The sequence below is a fragment of the Hoplias malabaricus genome, chromosome 2, assembly GCF_029633855.1.
Source record: "Hoplias malabaricus isolate fHopMal1 chromosome 2, fHopMal1.hap1, whole genome shotgun sequence".
Taxonomy (NCBI): Eukaryota; Metazoa; Chordata; class Actinopteri; order Characiformes; family Erythrinidae; genus Hoplias; species Hoplias malabaricus.
In genome coordinates, this window is record NC_089801.1 from 72,609,884 (window position 1) to 72,625,841 (window position 15,958).

General features: G+C 39.1%; 1 protein-coding gene across 3 annotated transcripts; it reads right to left on the reverse strand.

The window, feature by feature from the left end:
• Positions 1 to 884: 884 nt before the first annotated feature.
• tsga10 (testis specific, 10) lies at positions 885 to 14,912 on the reverse strand. Of its 3 annotated transcripts, none has more exons than XM_066661439.1 (18): positions 14,775 to 14,912; positions 13,121 to 13,244; positions 12,877 to 13,007; positions 12,614 to 12,769; positions 12,269 to 12,448; positions 11,280 to 11,357; positions 9,848 to 9,999; positions 9,135 to 9,250; positions 8,571 to 8,725; positions 8,090 to 8,145; positions 6,965 to 7,133; positions 6,206 to 6,316; positions 5,373 to 5,558; positions 5,022 to 5,168; positions 4,251 to 4,453; positions 3,744 to 3,848; positions 2,103 to 2,288; positions 885 to 1,061 (listed from the first exon to the last, which is right to left on the reverse strand). In XM_066661439.1, exons 3-18 carry the CDS (start codon positions 12,964 to 12,966, stop codon positions 1,031 to 1,033), a joined length of 2,121 nt encoding a protein of 706 aa, XP_066517536.1. In that variant the 5' UTR covers positions 12,967 to 13,007; positions 13,121 to 13,244; positions 14,775 to 14,912; the 3' UTR covers positions 885 to 1,030. The 3 variants fall into 3 exon arrangements, with proteins under 3 accessions (XP_066517536.1, XP_066517537.1, XP_066517538.1); XM_066661440.1 differs by lacking the exon at positions 14,775 to 14,912 and adding an exon at positions 14,719 to 14,755; XM_066661441.1 differs by lacking the exon at positions 14,775 to 14,912 and adding an exon at positions 13,696 to 13,783.
• Between the last annotated feature and the right edge of the window lie 1,046 nt (positions 14,913 to 15,958).

A 15,958-nucleotide genomic window follows, 5' to 3' on the forward strand; every position in this document is an offset into this window, starting at 1 on the left:
TAGGTTTGGGTCTGACTAGTACTTGGACGGGAGACCTGCTGGGAAAGGGTGGGTGGCTGCAGGAGGTGCCAACCCTGAATAAAAGTTCCCTGGGTATTTACTCAAATAGAGTAGGGCTGTTACCCAAATGGAATTTACCACTGTGGCCACTTCTGGATCTTCCCAAACGTCTATAAAAATTAATGTGTGATGAGCGTAGATGCATCCAGGTGGATGCTGCACATTGGTTTTGGCTGAAGTAACTAACAAATATGGGTGCAGGTATATAAGGGTCTCTCCAATGAGAGAGGTAGTATTAGAGTGACCCCAAGGAGAAGAGTGTAAGCTGGTATATCAGCATTAGGCTGCACCCCTCAATCTTAGTGTAGACTCTATTAAATCCAGTAACACTATTAAGAAGCTCCCAGCTGCACTTTCCTTTATGTATGAACGGCTGGGGTAGCAGCCGTGTGACCTGGCTTTGTATGGTCCGTGTAGTAGCTAAATAAACTAGCCTTCGTGTAGCCCACTTCAGAGTATGTGTGTTAAATGCTAACAGCTAGCGGCTTACTACACACCACGTAACCTCTAGGCCTGGAGCTTCCAAATTCCCCGCCCTTAAGGTGAAGTTAGTACAATCAAAGTGTTACAAGCGTTTCGGATGTCTAGAAAATCTCTATAGTTATAGCTTCAACAGAACTGGTCACCAATTCCAGCTCAAATCATATCAAGTTCCTAAGAAAGACTCCATAATTTATATCTGTGCAGTCATTTTTTATTAAATCAAAAAAGCATACAAAATATTCTATTTTTCTCACGTAGAATTAATAAATCATAAGAAAACGTGACAGTAGAATGTATAAAATTGAGCACCAACCAAGCAGATTACCCGTCATTAAATTACACATTCAATGGGTCTTAGACATAGACAACAGTGATAACACTTAAAGATTGCTTAGGATTATTTTTATTTAATACAGCAGGTGGCAAGTGGAATCACAGTAAATTTGATGTGCGTCTCTAAAGTGAATCCAGAGTCATCCAGGACTGTTTATACATACAGGTCCCTGAACATAACACTCCTGTTGACAGAAACAAAGAAACAATGTGTTCATGTTTATCTGTGACATACCAACCTACACCAATGTAGAATTTAACATACACATGACTCTAATGATAAACAAAACCATATGAGCCCAGTGACAGTGTTAAAATTATACTCTCCAACAGCAAGAAATGTGATAACAATGATTAAAATCCTGCAATTATAGAAATACCACCTCATACATTTTAGAAATATAGTCAGAATTACATAATTCCATAAAACAAGATGCACATCTGGATATTTGAATAACTGAAAGTGTTGGAGACAACTTTGTATCTTTACAGTTATTCCATGTATAAAATATTACAGTTACACCATATTTAAAAATGCTGCAAATATGTAATACTGAAAATACACGGAAAGCAAGACCCAGGGTGTAGACACTTGAAGACAATATCTTACATTTACAAAAACATTTGGAGCAAGGGAACAGTGGTGTCAGTTTGAAAAAAAAAAATGTTTCCCTGTAGGAGTAACAGAGGTAAAATAATCCACGTACATCTAAAAAAAAAAATAATAATAAAACGTCCAGGCTTATAACCTTGTATGTCCTGATAAAGATGTGAGCAGGCTGTAATAGGTTGCCACATGATATTAGAATTGTAAAGATCCCTTCCAATAAAAATCAAGTGTAATACCTAGTTAACATATTGTGGCTTTGGTTTTGGCACATTTCATGGGGGAAAAGCAGTGAACAGAATGGCTGGTCCACTTTGAAACGGCTGTGTTTCAAGACAGACACAACAGGTAAAATCACACAGCCTGGTTTTCTGACATCATAAACTTCTGTCAACTTGTAGGGTGGGGCCTTCCAAATATGTTCAAACACAGGCTAGTTGTGAGGGGTTTGTGGGGTAGAGGCTGAACTCATTGTATAATCATAGACGTGGGTGTACTCAATAAAGTAAGCCACTTTCCATTAGGGGACTTTTTTGAGAAATAACTCATGCCCAAAAAGCATTTATGTTTTTTTCACAACTCTTTTCTGAGCTCCTTAACTAGAGTAAAGTGTTTTGACCTGTCGGGCGAACGCTCTGAGGGCACGTTGTCTGGAGAGGTGTGGAGAGGACGCTCGGGAGACGAGGAAAATTGAGGACAGAGTGAGCGGCGAGTGGGAGAGGAGGAGCGGAGAGTGGAGGAGAAGAGTATTGGGCGCAGAGATGAGGAAAGGCCCAACCTGTGCAACTCTTGCACTGCACGCTCCCTGAAACAGAGACGGTTCAAATATTATGAGTGTTAGCTGTTGTGAAATTGAGCATTTCTTGACAAAATATTTAATTCAATAAAATCAATTTATTAAGAGAAAGAGAAAACAAAAACATATCCGACATATCTTCCTGAAATATTAATTCATTAAATATATTGTATAAATATATAATTCATTCATTATCTGTAACCCTTATCCAGTTCAGGGTCACGGTGGGTCCAGAGCCTACCTGGAATCATTGGGTGCAAGGCGGGAACACACTCTGGAGGGGGCGCCAGTCCTTCACAGAGCAACACACACACTCACACATTCACTCACACACTCCAATCCACCTACCAACGTGTGTTTTTGGACTGTGGGACGAAACCGGAGCACCCGGAGGAAACCCACGCAGACACAGGGAGAACACACCACACTCCTCACAGACAGTCACCCGGAGGAAACCCACGCAGACACAGGGAGAACACACCACACTCCTCACAGACAGTCACCCGGAGGAAACCCACGCAGACACAGGGAGAACACACCACACTCCTCACAGCCAATCACCCGGAGGAAACCCACGCAGACACAGGGAGAACACACCACACTCCTCACAGACAGTCACCCGGAGGAAACCCACGCAGACACAGGGAGAACACACCACACTCCTCACAGACAGTCACCCGGAGGAAACCCACGCAGACACAGGGAGAACACACCACACTCCTCACAGCCAATCACCCGGAGGAAACCCACGCAGACACAGGGAGAACACACCACACTCCTCACAGACAGTCACCCGGAGGAAACCCACGCAGACTCAGGGAGAACACACCTCACTTCCCACAGACAGTCACCCGGAGCGGGAATCGAACCCACAACCCTTAGGTCCCTGGAGCTGTGTGACTGCGACACCTACCTGCTGCTCCACCGTGCCGCCCTTGTATAAATATATAATAAGTATTAATTAAAATGTTTCCAAAATTTATGAATATAATAAATTATTTTCTCTCTGTGTTGACTAGAGTAAAGAAAGGCTTAGTTTGTATCTAAACATTGTCCATTTAATCAGCTCCACTGACTATTTAGCAGCACTTTGTTTAGTCCACCTGTTTCTCTATATATTTCCTTATCCCCATTTCACCCTGCTCTTAAATGGTCAGGCCCCATCTAGGACCATCCTGAGCAAGTATGATTTGAGCGGTGGATAAGTCTCAGAGCTGCAGTGGCAGAAACAGGGTGGTCCTGTATCGTCAGTTTAGCTGATAACATGGGCGATGAGTGTAGATACAAGTTAGGTGCTTTAGTAACTCGAAACAAGGACGTGTCCAAAAATATCTTATAATTAAAAACTAAATAATAAGCCTTGACTTGAATGTGTTAGTTCTTCAGCAGCCTTACTACTTATTTAGACCATAACAAATGACCTTAAATTAGAAATGAAAATGAATAACGAGAAGGTTTTTTCACCGTTCAAAGCACTCAGTGGATAGCTGTCTTCTGGTTGTCTCCAGATCTGCCTCCAGCTGTGCTATCCGAGTTCTTAACTGAGCCGTCTCTCTGGTCTGAGTGTTCCTGAGAACAGTACAAACCTGGTAAATAAACTGAACCTGGAGCCTTTGTTATACTACACAACGTTTAATGTTGTAACAGACTTGACTGCACTGAGAATTACACTGTAATCTGGTTTTGCTGGACATGGATTTTACCAGTGCCCTCACTGTAAGAGAGTATGTTTATATAAATCAGAGTTTAATGATAATCTTTATCTTATGTGTTTGTGAACCTTAACATTATATAATTTTAAAGAATACAACAGGGGAATGACATATCAATGCTCTGCCCACCAATTCTTACTTAGCTACTGTTGTTAGGTTGGACAAGCTTTACAGAGAATTGGTAAAAATCCCATTCAGCCAATTTTGTTTCAGTTGTGGAGGCTGTGGCGAGTGTGTGTGTGTGTGTGTGTGTACTAACGCCTTGCTTTCGGCCACAGTGAGCTTGTCTCTGAGCAGGTGGATCTCAGTGAGTTTCTCCTGATAGCTGAGTTGTCGTTGAAGCTCTTTCTCCCTGGTGCTGCTCAGCATGCTCTCTAAACTGCGAGCTGATGCCCGCTCATTGACCAGCTGCTTCCTTAGGAGCTCCAGCTCAGAACGACAAGACTCAAGCTCCTTCTGAACCTACATGAATTGAAGACACACAGCCGGAAGCTTCACACACATACAAGAACCAACATATATTTCTCAACTCATACACACAGACACTTGGTCAAATAAAGATCAAATATGAGGGCTGCTGTGAAATGTAGTGTAGTGTAGTGGTTAGAAAAGTGACCTTGGTCATCGTAGGCTTGATCCCGCCACTTTGAGTGCGGGTGTGCGTATTGCCTATAGTGTGTGTGTGTGTGTGTGTGTGTGTGCTGTATGTCTTTTCATTATCACAGATGTGTTAGAGGAAGAATTTAATTGTATATTTTAAATGAAATAATAATCATAACTAAGGTACGTAAATAAGGTACATAACTAAATAATAACTTACCTAGCTTTAATGCAAAATAAATAAAAACTGCTATAGAAATAAAGTTATTATTATTTTTATTGCTATTTTTGATGTTCCACATATCAACACTTTTTCATTAACGCTGTTACTCTACGTCATATAATGTACAGAATAGGAAGATACTTTGATCAATGTGTATTGAATTTTTTTTTCTACTCAGTAATACATCCATAGTGCTGCAGTACTTACTGCCTCTTTGCTGGTGTCCAGTTTGATGCAGAGCTCCTTGGTCTTCTCCATGTCACGGTGTGTGACAGAGCGCTCATCCTTTACCCGCCGTAACTCTTCCTTCAGCTGTACGACATCAGCACTGCAGTTCCACTCAGCACTACGAGCCTGAGACACACACACATTTACAGTTTATTTAGATTGTATTTGCTTTTCTAAGAGTCCTATAATGTTACTTCTGTAGTTATTCTGTGATAGCTGCTATTTAAAGGCCTTCTGTACACTATAAACATTTAATAACGGGCATCAGCTCTCGAAATTCAAAGTGTCATAACGTTCAAGTAGACAATATGTGACTGTAACAGTGCTTACCTCCTGAAGGCTGCTCTCCAGGATGTCCACTCTGTCTTTGAGTCTACGTTTCTCTGACTCTGAGGTGCGGAGCTGCAGCTGTAGGTCAGTGATGCTGCTCTCTGCTTGCCTGGATTTCTCCTCCCAGTTCTCAGCCTCCACACATGCACGCTTCAGACTTTCCTGCAGATCCCTGGACTCATCCTCCTGCTCAACATGGGTGAAACTTGAATAAACAAGGGGGGAACTTGGAGTTGGGTACAGAACTGTATATGAATTTACAATACCATTCAAAATTTGGGAATTGGTGTTATTTAAAAAAAAGGGAACATATCCACATTTCAGTTTTTTAACTTTGCAAAATTTGTGAATTCATATTAATTAAACATATTCATATATGAATCTAAAGTTATATAAAATTAAGTAAACTAATAAGTATATGCATTCACAATTATGACTGGCAGTGTATGATCTGTAAATTCCTTTGTAGAACAATTACTATGGAAGTTCTATTAATAATACATTTTACCTTGAAGTAAAATTACATTTCTATACATGCTATACATTCTATAACTACTGAATCTACACCAGACCAACTGCTAGCAACTATTTACCGAATTACATATATTTAAATTTGTTATAATCACTTGTTTTTTAAATTACTTTCAAAATTAAAGATGATGCAACTGCCATAAAGTTAAACTGAACTTAACTCTAAACGTTATCTTACCATAATGACGCTATTACCGATAATATCCAATAGTGACACCTATGTTTAGTTCAGAATACAGACAAAAATGTTAAATCGCACCACATGTGTGAAATAATGGCCTAAATATATATTCTGATCATACCTTGGAGGACAGAAGGTTCTGGATATGGGAGATTTGAGAAACATAATTCTCGACTTTCTTCTGCAGGTCCCCTATGTCATGTGCTGCTTCGTCCAGTTTCAGCTGAAGAGTCTGAGCAAAAACAGAAGAAAGGGTTAAATATCAGCTGTGTTTGGATGTTATAAAGCGCATTTGAAATGATGATGAATGCTAATCAGAAAAAAGCATATAAAGGCTGATCTTAAAACAGGACATTTATGAATATGTGTGTGTGTGTGTGTGTGTGTGTGTGTGTGACACATTTGGGAATTCAATTTTCACTGTTAATCACTGTTAAATAGTCTTTCATACATCACATCAACATTTTTGTTTCACATGAGAGAACTAACTATAGGATGTTGAGTTTAAATACTGAATATGTTTAATATTTACGGGCTGTGTGTATATTAGGGCTGAGATTATCTGCAGAATTATTTGAGGAGATATTTGTGTAGAAGAAATAAAGTTGGGACAACTTTAGGACCCCTTTTAAGAATTCTCAGAAGGTATCAAACAGCCTCACACTAGCCATAGCCTGGTTTTTCTAAGCTGCAGCATTAATCTCATTAAAAATAATTAAAATTCAATGCCTGTATCCTGAGAAGCAACAGGATCTTTTTGTTTTGAAAATATTTTGCACACAGGCTGCACTTTCTGCCTCACCATAAGCCTTCTATTCAGGCTACGAAGTCATCAGCGTTCTACAGCCCATGTGTACTTAAAGAAAAAGGCTTCTCTGACCTGATTGTCCAGTCGTGACCGGTCTAGCTCATCTCTCAGCTGTGTGTTCTCTCGCAGTGTTGTGTCTTTGACATTCAGCACAGAGGTCAGCTCATCCCCTGAGTTCAGCAGGTTCCTCTTCACAGTGTCCAGCTCTCGCTCTCTGCAGACTGACATCTCCTTCAAAGCTCTGGACATATGCAGCAATGTTATTCTTATTTCTAGTCACTGCTAGTGTTGTCAGTGCTTTAACTCACATTATAACGTGCCGTTTGCAAATAAAACCCATGCACACACATACACAGAAAATAAAAATACCAGTATTAGATGAACATCAACAGTTCACTTTACACCAAGACTCATTTTAATGCTTAAAAATGAAAAATGTTTTATTTTTAATGACATTTAAGGGTGTATTCTGATAACAACAGGAGCTGGGAAATGGGAACATTAAATATTCTAAAGGCTTTGCCTCTGAAGTAAAGCCAGTTTTTCATTTTTAAGCACAATGTATAAAACTACCTTAGTGTGAAATGAACTTTTGTATTAGTTAATGGAGCTCAGTTGAACTGACCTCTAATAATTAAGAAAGACATACCACTACAAATGCTACTATTCTATGAAAACAGAGGCACAGGAAAGTAGAACACGATACTCTATAAATCACTCTATGATCTATAGTATCTTAACATTCACAAGACTCTCAGACTTTGTAGAATTGCAGGACGTATTTTGGCCTCACCCACACACAGTGATAAATACATTAGGAAAAGAAGTACTACATTTCTAAAGAGTGTTAAAGCCATCTAGACTGCCATCAGCGCTTCAGATCAAATACTGGTTCATTCTGGAATGACGTTATCTGTAATAAAACATGCATCTCTTTAAACAGGTCTTGAAGGTTGAAATTTAGAAACGAAATCACAGCAGCTACAACAAGGGTGAGTCCAAACACTTCCTGAGCATCAAAGCTAACATCAGAGCCCCACTGTAATTACCCTATACCTCGATGGTGAAGATAAGATTCTGTGAGATTAGAAAGAAAACAAACCAAAAATAAGCTTTCCATGTGCATTCATCTTCAGAAATGATTGCCTTTAAACGTTATGACATTTTCGTGGCTATTTGATAGATGCAGTCACTCACTCTACAGTGGTCTCAAGGTCTCTGATGTGTAACTTCAGCCTGTGTATAGTGCTTTCCTAGAAAATTAAAATATAAATCAGAAAAAAGACAGAACAGTCCTTGTAACTCAATATTATTCAATAAAAGACTGCTGCAACCTTGCATTCTAAATGTTAAACAAAATGTAAAAACGTGTATGAAATCACTCCCTATCAAGGTTAGTATCACAAAACTGTGATTCCATACAAATCCTTGCAAACATATAATACACATGATACAAACTATTACATATTTATACAGCCACATGCAAAAGTTTGAATAGCCATGATCAGGTCTGTGCCCCTGTGCACAAAGCAAGATCCAAAGAGAAATATTTGGCAAATGAATGTACGAATGCCCTTTTGGAAGGGGATTTCCAACATTATAATACAGCTGTGACTGTAATAGATTCACACATTGCTGGTCATAAGGTTTACGTTAAACTTGTGTCATGTTAGGTCACCTTATCATCCAGCTGTTTGGTAGTAGAGCAGAGTTGGTCGTCCTTTCTGTCCAGCTGTTCCTGCAGGCTGTCTCTGTGCTCATCCAGGTCAGAAACACTGGCCTGCAAGGCTCTCATCTCTTCTTTCAGATCAGTCATCTCCTTCAATAACACATCTACACACACAGGTCAAAGTACATAATATAATGGTTATTTCAGTTCAAATTGAAATAAATGTATATAAAATTTAATATTTAGTATTCTGTCATCTGATTACATAGAATTACTCGATCAAGAGGAATCTCCAGAACAGACTTGTATTGAAATTACACTCCACTTTCCCTAAATATATATATATTTTTGATATCTAAATAGAAACTACATTCACAAAAAGCTGAAAAAGCTGGTTTCGTACAAACTATGGGCAAATTTAAATAATATTTTTATTTTAATAAATGACATTACATAAATTAACTAAATTAATTAAAGGTCAGTAAATAGAAAGACAAACTTTTGCAAACAAAGACAAACAAAAGCAGATTAATTTAATATTTTTTCAATGACGCGCTTGCGTAAAAAACTCACTGTTTCTCTCGTCCAGCTGTTGGTTTTTCGCCTGTGTTTTCTGCAGCTCTTCAATCCTGCTGGTCAATCGCCGCTGAGTCTCACTCAGAGCACTCCCTGCATGGCTGTTGGACAACCTGTGATCCAGTCAAAAAGACCAGAACAACAGTCACATTGTCCACTACTAACGAACAGACTGACTATGCAATATTTGTGTACTTAACGAAACATAACTCACAAAAAAATAAAAAATCATCAAGACATATTATTATTTAATTACCTTATTACTGTGAACCACGTTTTTAGTTATTGTTGTAAAGAAAGCTGCCTACTAAAACTGGTCTTAACAATAACAAATCAGGCACATGCTGCCAGACACCAAAAAATTGTAAACGTTTTTTAAAAATTATAACGCATTCCTCCATTTACAGTTATTTAAACATCTCTACATGATGTTTCATCAATCTCTCGATTGATGTAGTGATCTAATTGTTAATCCTATCATCAGGAGATTGTGAGTTACATCCCAGGTGATGCCTCAGCCATCCAAGATTGGGACCAAGAAGCCTAACTCTCTGGGTGGGTAAGATGACCCCACTCTCCCCCATCTCCCTGCTCAAAGCGTTAGCATTGGTGCTTGTCAGCTAATGTAACATATCTGGGCAGTTTGCTTGTCCACCGATGCGTTAAGATGATCAGTAAGGTTTTTCTATAGTGACACTGTGCTGGCTAACCTCAACATTGTGCATTCATTCTTCAAACGGCTGAGCTCATCTTCAGTGGTGCTCAGTTTTCTGTCCAGTGTGAACACCTCATCTTCAAGCGCTATCATGGCCTCCCTCATCTGAGCCTGCCTTCCTTTCTGCTCCCCTCGCTCCTGCTCCAGCTGTGCACATAGATCATAAATTTACCCCACAGGCTTTTTCTCATATCAAGTTGGTGCTTCTTTGTTATTTAGTACTGAAGCTTGAAGGGCTAATGTTGCTATCAATTAAAGGAAGCTTACAGCTACCAACTAGCACCAGAAAAACTGCACTGCTAAACCATAATAAGGTTTTCCCAGATATACCAAATTATTCATTCATTCATTGATTCATTATCTGTATGCGCTTATCTAGTTCAGGGTCACGGTGGGTCCAGAGCCTACCTGGAATCATTGGGCGCAAGGCGGGAATACACCCTGGAGGGGGCGCCAGTCCTTCACAGGGATATACCAAATTATACCTTACTTAAACAATAAATTATGGCTGTTAGTGTTACCAGAGCCGGTCCGGACTTCCTAGGGCCCAAAATTCTGTTAAGGCGCCCTGCTACCTGAATTCTATGAGCCAAACTGTGACAATTTTTTGACAGTTTCACCTGACAGTCCACTGCTATTCTGCCTCCATTTTTGGATTAAAAATAAACTGACATGTACAAAGTATGAAACAAGTTATGTGTATACAAACAGTATTTACTGGATGTCAAAAAATAAATAAACAATATTTATTTAATATTTTCTATAGAATCTGAAAATACAAAAATTGATATAGGAGGAGTGTAATCCCCCATCACGTCCATATATTGTCTGTTTAAAGTGCTAGAGTTTCATTTCATATTTGACGTAACGAAAGCAGACGTAGATTTTAAGGTGGAATAATTATAACGGTAAGCAACCAAGTTGTACCACTTGAGTTTAAGAAGAACACTAATTCTATGACAGCTGCAGCATTTAAGGTGAAATAGAAGAAAAAGAAGCCAACTTAGCTGTTTATTCATAAATCTGAGTTTGGCCATAGTTATCGTTCTCTTAAAGGAGGAAATTGCTGTTAGAGATGGGTGTAACTGGCTGTAAGATATATCTGTGATAATGTTGCAGATAGTCAATGGCATCAAGAAGAATCATTTATGTTTTATGACTCTGTGTAACATACTATTACACAAAATATAACACAGAATGTCTTGACAGTTCCTACATGTTATGAACAGCCATTTATAATTAGTGACCTGTATTTATCAAATATTCTGTACCTTCTTTAAACATCTGTAAATAATGAATAATCACCTGTATAAATAATGTTTGGTGTGTTTTTGTGCTTCAAAACTTGTTAGCTACATATGCCTTGTATCTGCAGTGTAAAACCAAAGAATAAGACAGGGAAAATGTACGAAAATGTGAGGTCTTACAGTCAGAATGGCATTTTGCAGATCTTCTACACTCTGTTCCAGGTGAGCTCTCTCACTTATAGCAGTCTCCTGAGAAATCTAACATAACACACACATAGAGAAAAAAAACATTTGAGATAGGAAACACCTCTCTCTCTCTCTCTCTCTCTCTCTCTCTCTCTCTCTCTCTCTCTCTCTTTCTCTCTCTCTCTCACTCTCTCTCTCTCTCTCTCTCTCTCACACACACACAAACACAGACACATGGCTCTGATCATCGTTCGTCTCCATTTATGGTATTGTACGTACTGCCCATTGGGAGGTGATTCATCTTGATATTGTTTTTAGCACATTACTGTTACACAGGTGATTTTCCATAACTGCATCATATAAATAACAGATATCTTACATCACACATGGAGGTGCATACATGTACGCATGACTTTGCAAAAACAATAACTCAGTGGAGATCCTACAAGCTGTGTCTCAGTTGAGTTCATCTAAGTATACTACCTCTGGCCTTTCGTTCATTCATTCATTATCTGTAACCCTTATCTAGTTCAGGGTCGTGGTGGGTCCAGAGTCTACCTGGAATCATTGGGCGCAAGGCGGGAATACATCCTGGAGGGGGCACCAGTCCTTCACAGGGCAACACACACTCTCACATTCACTCACACACTCACACCTACGGACACATTTAAGTCGCCAATCCACCTACCAATGTGTGTTTTTAGACTGTGGGAGGAAACTGGAGCCCCCAGAGGAAACCCACACAGACACAGAGAGAACACACCTCATTCCTCACAGACAGTCACCCAGAGGAAACCCACGCAGACACAGGGGGAACACACCACACTCCTCACAGACAGTCACCCAGAGGAAACCCACGCAGACACAGGGAGAACACACTACACTCCTCACAGACAGTCACCTGGAGGAACGACTTCCTCTCTGTGTTTGGTTTCTATGCCTGTCATTCTTTATGCTTAGACAAGGATGCAGTGTGACATTACCTTGAGTCTCTCTCTTAGACTGTCCCTCTCAGTGGTCATGCGGTGTAGATCATTCATGGCCTCATCCCTCTCTGCTTCAACACGTTTGAGGATGCTTTGAGCAGTCACACTGCTCTTAGGTCCTCGTGACACCTTTGACTTCATCACCATGCGCCGCAGGTCTGCTATTTCCTTCTGAGCCTGCAGCACACAGTGAGAAAAAATATTACTGCTCATAGACTTGATTTTACTGTGATTCCAGTGAATTTAATTTCTGATAACATAAATAATGAATTATATGATTTGCTTCTTTTCTAAGCAAACCAATCATCTACAGACAGTGAAAAATAATGTAGAGTCCTCCACCTGCTGGTAGTGCATTCTGGTCTGGTCCCGATCAGCCGTGAGCACTCGGACATTGGCCTGAGTCTCAGAGAGGTGACGCTCATGTTTGTTCAGCATGTTCTGCAGTTCATCTTTCTCCCTCAAAATCCTCATCAACTCTGAGTCATATGTGCCCCCCTTAAAAAATACAAATAAAAAGATAATGAGGAACGTCATGGCTAAGTAAACAAATATACAATCAGTCCGTAAATGTTTCCGAGGCTGTATTATCAGTGTACTAATACCTTTACAGGAGGCTGTCTGGTGGGGCTACGGCTGATGGAGGTTGCCCTGAATGGGCTGGTAGATTTACGGGACCTCAAAGAGCTCTGCATCCTGTCAGCATCTGGCTTGATGTTCCCTCTAACCTCCTCCTCTGTGCATAAAACATCAAAACACAAATAATACAACAAGGGGCAAACTTATCCCTGTGCGGAGAGGAGATTGCTAAAGCCTGAGGAACACACTTGCAAGACAAAGGCTCCGTACCTGGCTGCGTCCACTCTTTAGCCGTTCCAGCAATGCTTACAGGTCCTGACTGAGTATGGCCACGAGTCTTAGAATTATCTTCTGTTCACTATGATCTTTTTTCTCACTGCACCACCTCAGTGACCTTCATCACAGTGTAAAAACACAGGTGGAAAATTGCAGAGTACATGTTACTACTCAGCCGTCAGAAGACAAACTTTTGTCTTCATCACTTCATACAGTTTCCTTTTCGTCATTTTTATATGTAAATATGTTATTACATAATTATTTGCCTAATTACATAGTGAGTTTCATTTACTTTACTTCAAGTTTCAATTTCAAGTTTCAAAAAAGTAAAAATATAGCCTCGTTATTTTATTTAATATCAAAAACAACTGGTAAATGTACACATCTTAAGAGAATTTACACATAATGTTGATGATAGCTATAGTGGTAAAACCACAAAATATGTTTTCTTGAGTGAAAATTTGGCCATACAGCATCCTTCACATCTGTCTGCCATGAATTTGCTCCCAAACAAACAATTAAATAAATAGCAGCATTTCTGGACAAAAGCTTAGGCAATATCAACTTACCTCATGCATTTATTGGTTTATTGGTTATTGAATTCAATAATTTAGTTGTGGTCTTAATTTTGACTGTGAAAATTAAGTTAATCTTGTTAACTTAGCTGTATCATGCAAGTAATAATAAGTAATAAGGAGTCACAGCATCGGCAGAGCCTTTCTTCTTTGAAGCAGCAGTGTTCCAAAGACCATCTCAAATGGGTGAATTCAGACATGTCATAAATGATGTCATAAACCTAAGGAACCACTGCTAGCAGTTTGCAGCGTGGGGCCTTCCATGAAATCTTGAACCGCAGATATATGCTGGATGTATGTATACTAAATAAAGGCAACGTTGTAGAGACACGTCTAAGATATAGCGGTTCTTTTTCTTGAAAATAACTATGCAATTCTGATTAACATTAATGAGCTGTTAGGGGTTTAATCAATGACTGGAGGGGGAAATGGTGTGCACTTTTGTAAGCCACTATGGATAGGAGCGTCTGCTAAATCCCGTAAATGTCAATGTATATGTGACGTATTATTACGTAATAATGTAAACGTATAATGTAATTATTACGTAAATAAACCTTTACTGGATACAGCTATGATATTTAATTAGAAAAAAACAGTTTAAAGCTGAATTATATATTTATAAAAAAAAGACTGTTACATTAAATACGGTTGTTCTTACTTCACTGTGTTGTAGTGACCAAGGTTAATTTTAATTGGCTCGTTATTCTCTCTGTAAAGTCCCATATACACTATTTTGGTCAGGAATTTTGACCGAAGTCTTGGGGGGTCCTCTAGTGGAAGGTCTCACAAATTACAATTTTTTTTTTCAATTTTTTTGTTTTAATCCAGTGTTTGCACAGTTTCAGACATTACCACAAGTACTAATACTATTATCCCCTTCGTTGCTGTTTACTAATAACGTTACAGGCTTAGTAATAGCTACTATTCTTGCTGATCACAGGTTTTACGTTAGTGTTGTTCGTGTATACAGAAGTGCGCCGAGCTTCAACATTAAATGCTTCTTTAGTGAGCTTTTACCTATTCAGCTCAGACCCCGCGGAGATATCAGAGTGAAATAAAACACTAATAGCTACCTGTTAAATGCGGGAGACACGGCTGAGTCCAGATTTAAACAGCTTTGGTTCAGTGCAGGATCAAGGCGGACAAATCACAGATAAGCATTAAACAGCAGAGAGAAGAAGACGAAATAGATACAGCCAATCAAGGAGCTCCGTCTTTTAACGTCCGCGTCCGTTACCCTGACAACCAGGAGAGTCGAACGGTGTATACATTTTGCCTGTGTATATATTGTATTCATTCTATGGTTCCACCTTAACAAAATATGTTCATGATCAGCCATACATTAAAATGACCTCATGGTTTCAAAATTAATTTATTATTTTATTAGCTGCATTTTTACGAAGTCTGTTTGTTATGCATACTTTGCTAGAACCATGTCACAATGGTATTATTCGGATGGCAGATCATTGAGTTGCACAATTACCCCCACAAGGGGGCGATATAATTCTCTATGTCCCGCATCAAGTTAAGGGCGAGCAAGACAGACAGAGAGCGAGAGAGAGAGAGAGAGAGAGAGAGAGATCCTCTAATAGTCCACTGTTTACATTTTTTTTACTTACTTTTTAAATGTTCAGTTAAATTCAATTCAATTGAAAAAGTGTCATTTTACACGCATTTGATTGGCTACTTCCCAGTTGACCTCATTGATCCTACTCCAGCTGCAAGAACGCGGCATATTCTTAAAAAAATAATACAAATAATTATAAGTTATTATAAAACAGTAGTGGAGGACAGTAACTAAGTAGCTAATTGTAATTCTTTACTGTACTTAAGTACTTTTTAAGTGTATCTGTACTTTACTCAATTATTTCTGTTTTGGGTGACTTATTTTTACTTTTACTCCACTACATTTTGAAAATCTGCCGTTACATTTTGGTTTATAATAAAACCTTAACGTGTCTGAACAAATCCCCACTCCGCCTTAAACCAATAATACCAAAGGCAGACTTCGTTTTTAATCATGTGCTGAGCGAATTTGAGACTGAAAGTAATCACTTTCAGTTCTTAGAACCGTTATGGGTTAATAAAATGATTTGTACCGTTTAGTATTTGGCTGTATTTGAGTCATGTACACGGTTTACGGAGCTGTAGATAGATGACACAAATTATTCACCGAGGGTGAGTCAGTTGGAGATTCATTAAACACAATAGAGGAAGTGAGGTTAAAACCAGAAAAAAACCATTCCAAAACCCCAAA

What these genes read in the sequence shown, in the direction of transcription:
- tsga10 (XM_066661439.1), bottom strand. Translation starts at nt 12,966, where the DNA reads ATGCAGAGCTCTTTGAGGTCCCGTAAATCTACCAGCCCATTCAGGGCA. An exon ending in TGCAAAATGCCATTCTGACT is followed by an intron (nt 10,000 to 11,279) that starts GTAAGACCTCAC and finishes CTATGTGCACAG; the next exon opens with CTGGAGCAGGAGCGAGGGGA. An exon ending in ACTGTGGCCGAAAGCAAGGC is followed by an intron (nt 3,849 to 4,250) that starts GTTAGTACACAC and finishes TACTGTTCTCAG; the next exon opens with GAACACTCAGACCAGAGAGA.